General features: G+C 41.8%; 1 protein-coding gene across 5 annotated transcripts in view; it reads left to right on the top strand.

Annotated features, from left to right (window-relative positions):
- PLXNB3 (plexin B3) overlaps positions 1–12,073 on the top strand; it is a 65,346-nt gene that overhangs the window by 37,738 nt on the left and 15,535 nt on the right. For all 5 annotated transcript variants that reach the window (XM_058167481.1, XM_058167477.1, XM_058167478.1 and 2 more), the window contains 8 exons: positions 144–345; positions 451–690; positions 1,306–1,467; positions 5,110–5,258; positions 5,365–5,465; positions 7,500–7,717; positions 8,483–8,661; positions 9,676–9,742. In XM_058167481.1, coding sequence (XP_058023464.1) covers positions 144–345; positions 451–690; positions 1,306–1,467; positions 5,110–5,258; positions 5,365–5,465; positions 7,500–7,717; positions 8,483–8,661; positions 9,676–9,742 — 1,318 coding nt within the window. The remainder of the gene's footprint in view (positions 1–143; positions 346–450; positions 691–1,305; positions 1,468–5,109; positions 5,259–5,364; positions 5,466–7,499; positions 7,718–8,482; positions 8,662–9,675; positions 9,743–12,073) is intronic.

Genomic DNA, 12,073 nt, shown 5'->3' with positions numbered 1-12,073 from the left:
AGCAAACGTTCTCAAAATTAAGGCTGAGTTCAGGTGTTCAGGGCCTCTTCCATCATAAGTTTGTTCACATGATGGCTATGTCAGACCAATGGGTGGTGGAAGATTAAGACACATAAAACTTTGTCGATGCTGATGTTTCTCAGGGGTGGAAGGATCATCCAGGTGGAGGGGACTAATTTGGATGTAGTGCAACAACCCCTCATCAAAGCCATCTTGGAGCGAGAGAAGGCACACACGGGCAAAAGCATCCAGAAGAAAAGATCTTGTGATTCTTTGTATGGCCCTCATGCCCCACTGTCCTCAGCTTCCTCAAGGCCCTGTGTTGAGGTGGGCGATCTGTTGGAGGTGAGTACAGGAAAGCGAAGAGAGAAAGTTATGACTTGGTTGGAGGCTGCAGTTCAGGAACGATTCCCCTGCCATCTTCTAACCATTTTTTCTGTATCTTCACAGTGCTGGGAACCTTGCTGTGCTAATTCATCCACTCTCCTACTTTGTCCATCGCCAGCTGTGCCATCCAATGCCCACTTCCGCCACCTTGTTTTTGAGCTGGATGGATTCCATGTTTCTTTTAGCAATGCCAGCGGAGGCCAAGAATTCTCCTATAAACCCAATCCCCACCTGCGGTGGCCTGGTCGGGAATCCACTGGCCGCCCTTTTAGTCTTAAACCTGGCAATGTCCTGGACATAGAGGTGAGGGGGATTAGGGAAAGCAGATGCAGGAGTGGGGGAGGGGGGCTTGATATGTGCTAATCCTTCTTGTTTTTCAGCACGATGACGCTTAATAGAACTTCTTTATTAGCACTTCTGAAACCTCAGTCTTTTCTTTCTTTCTATCTTGATTCATTACAAGTATAATAGTAACAAAATTACACGAAATTGTATTGCATTGTATGGATTCTCATATCATAGAACTTCTGGTCATATTATCAGAAGACAGTAATATATAATTTGTAATACTCAGTGGTGGGATTCAAATAATTTAACAACCGGTTCTCTGCCCTAATGATTACTTCCAACAACTAGTTCATCAAACTGCTCAAAAAGTTAGCAACTGGTTCTCCCAAAGTGGTGCGAACTGGCTGAATCCCACCACTGGTAATACTTAAATCACCACTGGTAGTAAACATTGTCCTGCTATAGAAAATATCATATGTTTTGGGAGTCTGCAGAAAAAGAGAGAGAGATGCAGATAAGGCTTAGACACAGCATGGCTTCCAACTTGGTGGAAAGAGGATCATAATGAAGTAACTGTAATTCTTGAATGTCGATTGCACCTGTGACTTTTTTGTGTGTGTCCCTCTTTAGGGAGAAGGTTTGAATCTCGGCATCAGCAAGAACGAAGTGAAGGCCTTCATAGGCAACAGTGTTTGCACCGTGAAGACTCTTACGCTTACACATTTGTACTGTGAGCCCCCTCTGGAACCACCCCAGCCGCTTAATACTTCCTCTGTGCTGCCTGAGTTTATAGTGAGTTCCAAAGTGGATCCATTTTGGAAATATTGTAGAAGAACATCATACCCATTCATTCACCACACACATTGTTTCTGGCCTCTACCTTAGACCTTTGCTGCTGTATCCATATAGTAGGAAAAGCTGTTCCTTCCTGAAAGTCTTTTGAAAAAAATCTATATAATCCCAGATGTTGTCGGATGCATCTCTCCCTTGTTAGCAACAGGATTTCCTTTTGAGTGTATAGCATGATCACACCCTTTGAATAATGATTTGCATAATGACAAATTATTCTGATTGCGTAGTCGCTTAGTTTTAATTCGGTTTCCCACTCCACCCATAAAGCAGAAGAAAGGTTTGCACAATACAATTACTTTGGTTTTATAGCTCTTTTAATAACTTCCTTCCTGTTCCTTTAGTGGCAGAGCAGAGAATTTTGAGGAAGGAGTAGCTTTTCAAGTTATCGAACCATGTAACATAGTGATATCTTTGGAGATAAACATCAGTTATTTAACTTTCTATGCATCCTTAGTGCAAGTATAAAGAATACAATAACCAACAAATTAATATATGTGGGTTTGAAATTTTCATCTTTCCCAATGGGTTTTTGGGATTAATATTTGGGATTACAACTGGGAAACAAACTCCCAGTACAGGAATTGAATGTATATTTCTTGCATACTTAGTCCCATCCCATATATAACCCATATATAACCTACACTTTTTTTTTAATTTGCATTTATATCCCGCCCTTCTCCGAAGACTCAGAGCGGCTTACACTATGTCAAGCAATAGTCTTCATCCATTTGTATATTATATACAAAGTCAACTTATTGCCCCCAACAATCTGAGTCCTCATTTTACCTACCTTATAAAGGATGGAAGGCTGAGTCAACCTTGGGCCTGGTGGGGCTTGAACCTGCAGTAATTGCAGGCAGCTGCTGTTAATAACAGATTGTCCTATCAGTCTGAGCCACAGAGGCCTCATTTTTATTTTATTATTTTATTCTTCCATCATTTTTAAACAGCTGCCCTTCACACAAACCTGACTGTGGGTGGTGTACAATAAAAAACAAGCTATAAAATGAACATTAAAACGTTTCACAACTTTAAAAAATCATTACTATTAAAAGACTAGGAGAAAGCATATTCAACGCACCAATTCTGCATTTCCTTGAGATCCGCAAACTTGTTGACACAGTCACATTTTGAGGGACTTCTGAAGGTTACCAGGGATGGGGCCAGTCTTACCTCGAGGGAAATGATGTTCCGCAGGGCAGAGGCCATGGCAGAGAAGGCCCATGGAACCCACCAGATATAACTCCTTAATCCATAGGGCCCATAATATACCTCTTCTGAAACAGGCAAATATAAATGGGGAGGGAGAGGCTGCAGCCCCCGTGTGGTGAAGAGCTTTTTTTTATTATTATTATTATTATTTTTTATTTTATTATTTTATTCTTCCATCTTTTTTAAACAGCTGCCCTTCACACAAACCTGACTGTGGGTGGTATACAATAAAAAACAAGCTATAAAATGAACATTAAAACGTTTCACAACTTTAAAAAATCATTACTATTAAAAGACTAGGAGAAAGCATATTCAACGCACCAATTCTGCATTTCCTTGAGATCCGCAAACCTGTTGACACAGTCACATTTTGAGGGACTTCTGAAGGTTACCAGGGATGGGGCCAGTCTTACCTCGAGGGAAATGATGTTCCGCAGGGCAGAGGCCATGGCAGAGAAGGCCCATGGAACCCACCAGATATAACTCCTTAATCCATAGGGCCCATAATATACCTCTTCTGAAACAGGCAAATATAAATGGGGAGGGAGAGGCTGCAGCCCCCGTGTGGTGAAGAGCTTTTTTTTATTATTATTATTATTATTTTTTATTTTATTATTTTATTCTTCCATCTTTTTTAAACAGCTGCCCTTCACACAAACCTGACTGTGGGTGGTATACAATAAAAAACAAGCTATAAAATGAACATTAAAACGTTTCACAACTTTAAAAAATCATTACTATTAAAAGACTAGGAGAAAGCATATTCAACGCACCAATTCTGCGTTTCCTTGAGATCCGCAAACCTGTTGACACAGTCACATTTTGAGGGACTTCTGAAGGTTACCAGGGATGGGGCCAGTCTTACCTCGAGGGAAATGATGTTCCGCAGGGCAGAGGCCATGGCAGAGAAGGCCCATGGAACCCACCAGATATAACTCCTTAATACATAGGACCCATAATATACCTCTTCTGAAACAGGCAAATATAAATGGGGAGGGAGAGGCTGCAGCCCCCGTGTGGTGAAGAGCTTTTTTTTATTATTATTATTATTATTTTTTATTTATTTACATTTATATCCCGCCCTTCTCCGAAGACTCAGGGCAGCTTACAGTGTGTAAGGCAATAGTCTCATTCTATTTGTATATTCACAAAGTCAACTTATTGCCCCCCCAGCAATCTGGGTCCTCATTTTACCTACCTTATAAAGGATGGAAGGCTGAGTCAACCTTGGGCCTGGTGGGAACCTGCAGTAATTGCAGGCAGCTGTGTTTTAATAACAGGCTATCTTACAGCCTGAGCCACCACGGCCCTTGAGTTGGATTCAGAAGCAAACGAAGAAATACATAGGAAAACGAAGAAAAACATAGCCACACATGCCACTGCAACAATTCCCTCATGGTTGTCAATCACCCCTTCAAATGATACAGAAATTATCATTGTCTCTGTCTTGATAACTTCAGTCATATTGAACTGGAATCCTTTTGTAGTGAAGTGGTAGATACCAGTATGTCTGATAAAGGTGCAATATTTGAATTTTTGTTCTTGAGCTTCTTTTCCTCTTTATTTCCTACTCATACTGAGGGCTTTCATTAGCTTCTCTTATGCAAGTACATCAAGTGTGGTCCTGATATTCAGAGAAGAAAGAAAAAGTGGATACAATTAGGCCACAAAAGGAACCATCAACCCATCCACCCTTTGTGTTTCCTGTCTTTTATTAGAGGTGATATAATCGGATCAAAGTATCCATGTGCCATATGTTCTAAATCGTGCATCACAGCCCATTAGAAAGTTGTGACCTACCTGTGGGTGATTAGCCAGACCCTGCAATACCACAACAAAAATAAAAGAAGCAGGTCCAGATAAATACTGAAGTGAGAGGAGTGTTATGGTTTAGTTGCTTAAATTTATAAACTCTTGCCTTATGCAAATAGAGAGATGTCCAAGTCCCCTTCTTGCCGCTTTACTGGCACGCTGAATCCCCAGATCCTAATTGGACCAATACTGGAAATTCTCTCACTATGAGTAGTTGTTAGCAATAGCAGGCAATTAAATATTCAGTGATTGATTTCTTATTTCTGTGCGTACATGGAAGCTTTCCAGTGTGGTTCAATGAAGGAATTCAATTCATCAGCCTCACTTGGTGATCTTAGATGGACAGCATTAGGACAGCTTTCTCCAGTCTGCTTAATTGCTTGGGAATCATAGAAGGTGAAGTCTACAGATGAGGTCATCCACACTCATTGAGGGTCTGCTTGTATTAGCTCTTGTAAAAGACTTCTGTTTCAGTCCTTATAATAGCACAAAACTACACACTTTATTGCAACAGACAACAATTCATTGAAATGAATCTTGTATGCTGTCTTCTTGCAGGTACAGATGGGAAACCTGCGTCTGGATCTTGGTCGTGTCCGCTATGATACAGAACCGCCATCTAGTTTTCCCCCACAAGCCCAAATTGGGCTGGGTGTAGGGGCAGCAGTGCTGGTGGTTATAGTCCTGCTTCTCATTTTAATGTACAGGTAAACATGGCAGTGATTCTGAAGGTGTGATATGCAGGCTGGGAAGCAACGTTGTTTCCTTCTACCGGCCTTTATTTGTAATCTCTCTTCCTTGGTCTCTTGACAGACGGAAGAGTAAGCAAGCCTTGCGCGATTATAAGAAGGTCCTAGTGCAGCTTGAGAACATGGAGAGCAGCGTTGGAGATCAATGCCGCAAGGAGTTCACTGGTATGGAATGGGAATGGTGTTAACTTTCCCCCAACTGAACATGCCCCCTGGATTGAACTACTAGACTACTGCTCCCATCATTTGCAGCCAACAGAGCAGATGGTTGTGCAAACTGGAGATGATGAATATCTACTACAACAAATGTGCAAGGATACCTGAACAGGGAAGGAGGTTGGATTAATTAATCTGGAGGAAAGAGGATTTTGAATGAAGGAAAGAAGGCAGGAATGATGTGAGAAAAGAGCTGTCTATAGATCTAAAATCTTACATGTGGTCCTCATGTATCAACCGCTTGTTCAGCAACTGTTTGAAGCGCTGAATGAGAGGTACTTGCAACCTGTCCTTGTACTGAGGGCCATGGTTGAAATCTACTTACCTTTCTTACTGGTTCAGAAGCTCACTCCGCTCACACACATGCCATCATCACATGCAATTTTTGACCCCCAGTGCATGAGCAAAGCCTTCTGCACATGCGCAGAGTGTCAGAAGCAGGTTACTTCCTGGTTAAAACCAGGAAGTAATAACGGCCAGGTAGGTGGGCTGCTGGTTCACCGAACCACATGCCGCCACTGCTACCGATTCATACAAGCCGGACAGAACCGGCAGGATTTCATCACTGCTGATGGCTCTTGCAGCATCCTTGTGGGCATGTGATCGCAATTTGGAAACTTCCCTAACAAGCAAAGTCTTTGGGGAAGCCAGCAGGAAGACACAGGCTGCGGCCACATGAGGTTGTCACTTAATGATCCACACGGTCCTTGTTTAACGACAGCAACTGCAGTTGCCAAAGCTGACACATGGTTTTTCAATTTACAGCCACATCATTTAATGATAGAGTTTCCAGTCCCAAATAGCATTGGTAAGCAAGGATTTCCTGCAAACTCTTAACAGGCTACAGTCTAGACTTCTTTGAAAAGTGGTGCTTACCAGTTGATTTCTCCAGACTAGATATTTAAGGAAAGTCTTAGTTTATGAATATGGAGGATTCTACTTCAGAGTAGGAAATTAGCATACATACCGTTAAACTGAGAGTTTATACAGGAATCACTGATAGTATAAGTAAAAGTGTTCAGTAGTCTCATTTGAAGCAGAAAAGGTGACAGTGCTTGCTTGACCTGCAAGGGGCTCCAGATGTGACAGCCCGGGAAAGATGTGGCTTTTTTTAAAGAGGTCCCTGCAGGTAAACAAGCACCTTCACCCTGGATCCAAAGAACCTTCCTGGCTTCCAAGCAAAGACCAAGCACTTCTATTGATCACTTTGTGAGATAAGTTGGCAGCCTAAAAGTTCAATAAATTAACAAATAACTCCCAGAGATGATCATTGAACTGATTTGCAATGGACTGGCCTCGTTTTCCTGCCAAATTACAAATCCTTGGATGTTGCACCTAAGAGACTTTATTTGCCCTAGTGCTGAGAATTCCACAGAGTTTGGAAGAAGTAGAGTTGTTGGAGGGTGGAAGTGGGTGGAAGAGAGAAATTATTGGATTCTTCATTTCTGTATCCTTGTTTGAGCATGTGCAGTGCCCTTGCTGTGAAGAAAGAAGGGCAGACAGAGCTTTTGAGAAGCGGGCACTGCACAAAACAGTGCTCTAAAACAGGGGTCTCCAACCTTGGCATCTTTAAGCCTGGAGGACTTCAACTCCCAGAATTCAACTCTCAGCTTTGCTGTCTGGGGAATTCTGGGAGTTGAAGTCCTCCAGGCTTAAAGTTGCCAAGGTTAGAGACCCCTGTTCTAAAAGTTATCCTGATTATGAATGATCCTTGTCTCTATGATTGCAAACAGTAGCTTTGCAATTCCTGTTTAATTTGGTGGGGGGGCGGGGGGAAGGAGTTAGGCTGTTGTCAAAAAGAGTTAGGGTTAGCACAGGTAAAGTAAAGAGTGTGTTTTCTGGAGGGAGAAAAATGAAAGGCATTTTAGAAGTGGGACAGCATTTATTATTGTGAATGATTAGGTGCTGTATGTTCCTTTTTCTTCTTTAACATTTTATCCTCCTTCCTTTCTGTCCCAACTTCTGATCCTTTCCTCGCTTCAGATCTCATGACTGAAATGACTGACTTGAGTGGGGAACTGGAAGGCTCTGGAATCCCTTTCCTTGACTACAACACCTACGCTCAGCGTGTCTTCTTCCCGGCTCAGGGGGATGTGCCTCTGAGACGCGTGCTGGACCTGCCTGAAGGCCGTCGAGCCACAGTGGAGCAGGGCCTGGGACAATTCTCCAATCTGTTGAACAGCAAAGTCTTCCTGCTGACAGTGAGCACGCTGGGGAAAATGGGGAGGTAGATTCTGGAAAGGAGCTGAAGGACAAAATAGATTCTCTGCCGCTGGTGGGAGCGGGACATGTTTGGAAATCAATTGTAAGTGGAAAGTCTTCCAATGTGGGAACAAGGACAAATCGCAGGAAGCAAAGCTCCTATATGAACACCTCTGCTGTACCATTCAATATTGACATAAGGAGAGGACAAGGCAAAGCTGCACATTGAGAAGAAGGGACTCTAGTCTAGGTGGTCATTTGGTTATCTCCTAGATCAGGGCTGTCAAAACTGGCAGCACACGGGCCAGATGCGTCATGCGCGGGCCATGCCTGCCCCAACTCCACAAAGAGGAAAAAATGTTGCGATACATTTTTTCCCTTTGAGGGGTTTGACACCCGTGTCCTAGTTTCATCTGCAGGGAATGTTTACAAGTATTCTCCTCTGCTGCATCCATGGTTGCTGGTTTAAACCTCAGCTTTGAGTGGTATTTCCGTCCTTGGGCAGAGGCTTCTGCAGAGTCTGATGCTTTCATCCAAATGGTGAAAGTAGTGTTGCACAATTGCGGCACAAGTTCTTTTGCCCCTTTTGTGCATGAAGGCAATTCCGCAAAGCACGTAGAGGAGGGATGGAAATTTCAGCAGGACACTGCCATCATCATTTGCCCCATTCTTGACCCTCAGAAAATCTCTGCCCTTGGGGCAGAAGAGGCATCTTCTGGGCCGTAGCGACACAGCTGATACTCTTCTCTCCCTGCTATTTGCAGTTAATCCGGACGCTAGAGGCCCAACCTACCTTCTCTCAACGAGACCGATGTCATGCAGCATCGCTTCTCTCTTTGGCTCTCCATGGGCGGCTGGAGTACTTGACGGACATCATGCAGACCCTGCTGAGTGATCTGGCTGCCCACTGTGTTGCCCGCAATCCTAAACTCATGCTTCGCAGGTAGGTCCTGGAGCAATCACACATAGATGCAATGTGGGGAAAGATATCCTTCTTCCAAAAAAGCCCCTTTGATTATCTGCTTCTGCAGAGTTGGTAGCTTTATGCTCACTTGATGTTACTAATCAGCAAGCCTTTTATTTTCATAGCTAGCACTGAAGCATTTTCATAGCTAGCATGGCTAGGAGCTGCAGCAAAAATTTACAGGTACTTACCCCAAACAATTTGGGTGAATTAATGAAGAAATTAAATCTTAAACTAGAATACCATTGATTGAAAAGAAATATGGTACAGTGAATGAAAAAATCCTCTGAGGATTATCTAACTACTTTATATGAACATTATTTTTCTTTCTGACCACTGTTTAAGCAATTGTTATATACAGAAATATTGCCTTGAAAGTCTGAAGTCTCATTCATACTGGATAATACAATACTCCATAATCTGCTTCAGATATTAGATATTTTGATCTCAAAAAGGATTTTCTTGAATTCAGTTAAGCCCTGTATTCATTCTTTTTCTCTGGACAAAAGCCTCAGACAATATTAACAGTTTATATTTTGAATTAAGGCAGTTCTTGAGCATCATATAGCCAATCCCTCTTCTCTTGGAGTTGGAACTGGCTCCAATATATCATGAAATACTGGTAGTCTTCAGATTATGACCGTTCTTTTAGTGAGAGTTCAAATGATGCTGAACAAATGGTACTTACGAACAAATGGTACTTATGGAACTTGTAGTTCCAGCCATAGGAGCATCCCCACAATCATGTGATCAGTAATTTCTGATGTTCTCTGCTGGCGTCCCAAAGCAAAATCAAGGAAGGTGGCAATAAATTGGGAAGTCATGGTCAGGTCATCATTTAACATCAGCAACCATGACTGCAGGAATTGCCATCGCTAATCATCATGGTCATATGACATCACATTTTAAGATTGTGTGGTTTAGTGACAGCCCAATTTCGTTACAAGATAATAATTACCTGTAACATTGTTAAACTCTGCATTTATTTCATAGGACAGAGACCATGGTGGAGAAATTACTGACCAATTGGATGTCCATCTGTCTCTACTCCTATCTCAGGGTAAGCACTGGGCACCATGCTGAATTGTAAAATCTAGATTTAACTTGGTTTGATGGGGAGCAGGGCCAGGGGAATGGGCCTAGCTTTGCAACATTGTGAATCCTTTTTCTAATGTGTTGCCATTTTGTTTCCTTACCTATTTTAAACTCTTTATGTCTGGTACTGAAATCTGTTGAAACTCTGAGAAACATCTTACCACGTTTTCTGTTCCTGTTTCTGGGCAATCAGATAACAACATCCTGTTAGGCATAACTTGATTTATTTCTGGCTTTTTAGTCTTCCAATTCTAAAAGGAACTTCTGCTTTCCCTGCTATCCCGCTGATCCTCACAATTTTCCTCCAGTGAGCGGAGGCACTTGAGAATAGATTGTACTGAAAAACAGCAAATAATCAATCTATATCTTTTGTGTTGCTTGGACAGTTTGGATCTGTGTTTTAAAATTTTGACCATACCATACTGGTTTCCATTGCCCTCCCATGAAGAAATTCTCTGTGGATTATTTCCCCTCTATTTCATTCTTACTCTGCTTTCCAAAATCCTTCATGTGGGTGACTACATCACTTTAGTTCATGGTAGAGGAGACCTGCATCTTGGCAACCAATCTTTGGTACGGTCTTTTCCGCTGCGCCTTTTAATCTTGAACCTCACCTGTTTGCAAATTTTTCTATAGCCTTTTTGCCACTTTCCCTCCTATCATTCCCTGGTTTTCCTCCTCGGTACTCCCATCCATCCATCTTCCTGAATTGCCAAAAAAGTATTCACCAGTAGTAGGCAAAGAAGCCAAAGGAGATTTCCTTAGTTGCTACAAATGTATTTTTGTTTGTACATAAATTATCTTTCTTTTCCCACACAATCAGTCTACTTTATACAACAGTCAACATTTCACTTTAGTACAGGTAAAAACTTTTAAACATAAACCATCTCCAATTCTACAGCATGAAAGTTCTTTGAATCTGATAAATCATGCAACTTAGGTGAATTCGCCTGCTATTTGCTTATTCTGTTTATTTGCACAGCATATTCAGATACCAATCAAGTTATTACATTGCCATGCTTTAAATTCTTAAAACTGTTAACTGTAGGCTTGGTTCTTATTTCTTTTGCATGCCTTTTCTCTTTTTTTCTTTTATTATTACCTATTTTCTTCCTTTTTTATGATAAATCGTATTATTACAATTGTGGACACAGCAATAACTGATTGATTGATTGATTAACAGTGTATTCCGCTTTGAATTGGAATTATGCAAATAATCTAAGCTTTTCCATGAGCTAATGAAAATCTTGTCTATCACTTTTGCTGGTTATTACACCCTTCATAAATGCTGTCATTGATGGATGTCTATTTTTATTTAAAAGATAACATCACCGCTTGTGTTTTGTGCTTGACCAGAATGCTTGAAAAAAAAATTTCCCCCCAAAAAAGATTTTGAAAGTCAGTATGGGTAGTCTTTGACTTATGATCAAAATTGAGCCCAAAAGTTGCTAAGTGAGACACTTTTTTTTTTAATTTACATTTATATCCCGCCCTTCTCCGAAGACTCAGGGCGGCTTACAATGTGTAAGGCAATAGTCTCATTCTATTTGTATATTTACAAAGTCAACTTATTGCCCCCCCAACAATCTGGGTCCTCATTTTACCTACCTTATAAAGAATGGAAGGCTGAGTCAACCTTGGGCCTGGTGGGATTCGAGCCTGCAGTAATTGCAGGCTGCTGTGTTTTAATAACAGGCTATCTTACAGCCTGAGCCACCACGGCCCTCGTTAAGTGAATTTTGCCCCAATTTACAATCTTATCTTGTCACAATTGTTAAGTGCAATCCATAAGTTGGTAACACATTTGTCAAGTAAATCTGGCTTCCCCATTGACTTCGCTTGTCAGAAGGTCACAAAATGTGATCACATGACCCCAGGACAGGGGTTAGCAAACTGCGGCTCTGGAGCCGCATGTGACTCTTTCACCCCTCTGCTGCAACTTCCTGTCACTAAATATATGCGTCACAACTGCCAATGTGCAACACCCACCGGGATGCAATTTATTGAGCTTTTCAACCCCTGGTAGGCCTACCATGGATAAATCCAAGAAAAGAAAAGTTTCAGAAGAAAACAGAACGTTTAATTCAACTACTACATATGCTAGTTTTGTGGCCGCTCAAGAAATAGTCAGGCACGGGAAGGGTTTTGTGGCTCCCGGTGTTTTGTTTTCTGTGGGAAACGGTTCCAAATGGCTCTTCAAGTGTTTAAGGTTGCAGACCCCTGCCCCAGGAGACTGCAACTGTTATAAATATGAGTCAGTTGTCAAGCATCTGAATTTTGATCACATGACCACCAT

The sequence above is a fragment of the Ahaetulla prasina genome, chromosome 2 (genome assembly GCF_028640845.1).
Source record: "Ahaetulla prasina isolate Xishuangbanna chromosome 2, ASM2864084v1, whole genome shotgun sequence".
NCBI classification, from domain to species: domain Eukaryota; kingdom Metazoa; phylum Chordata; class Lepidosauria; order Squamata; family Colubridae; genus Ahaetulla; species Ahaetulla prasina.
The sequence above is the reverse complement of the archived record's forward strand: the minus strand, read 5'-3'. Positions and strand labels throughout refer to the sequence as shown.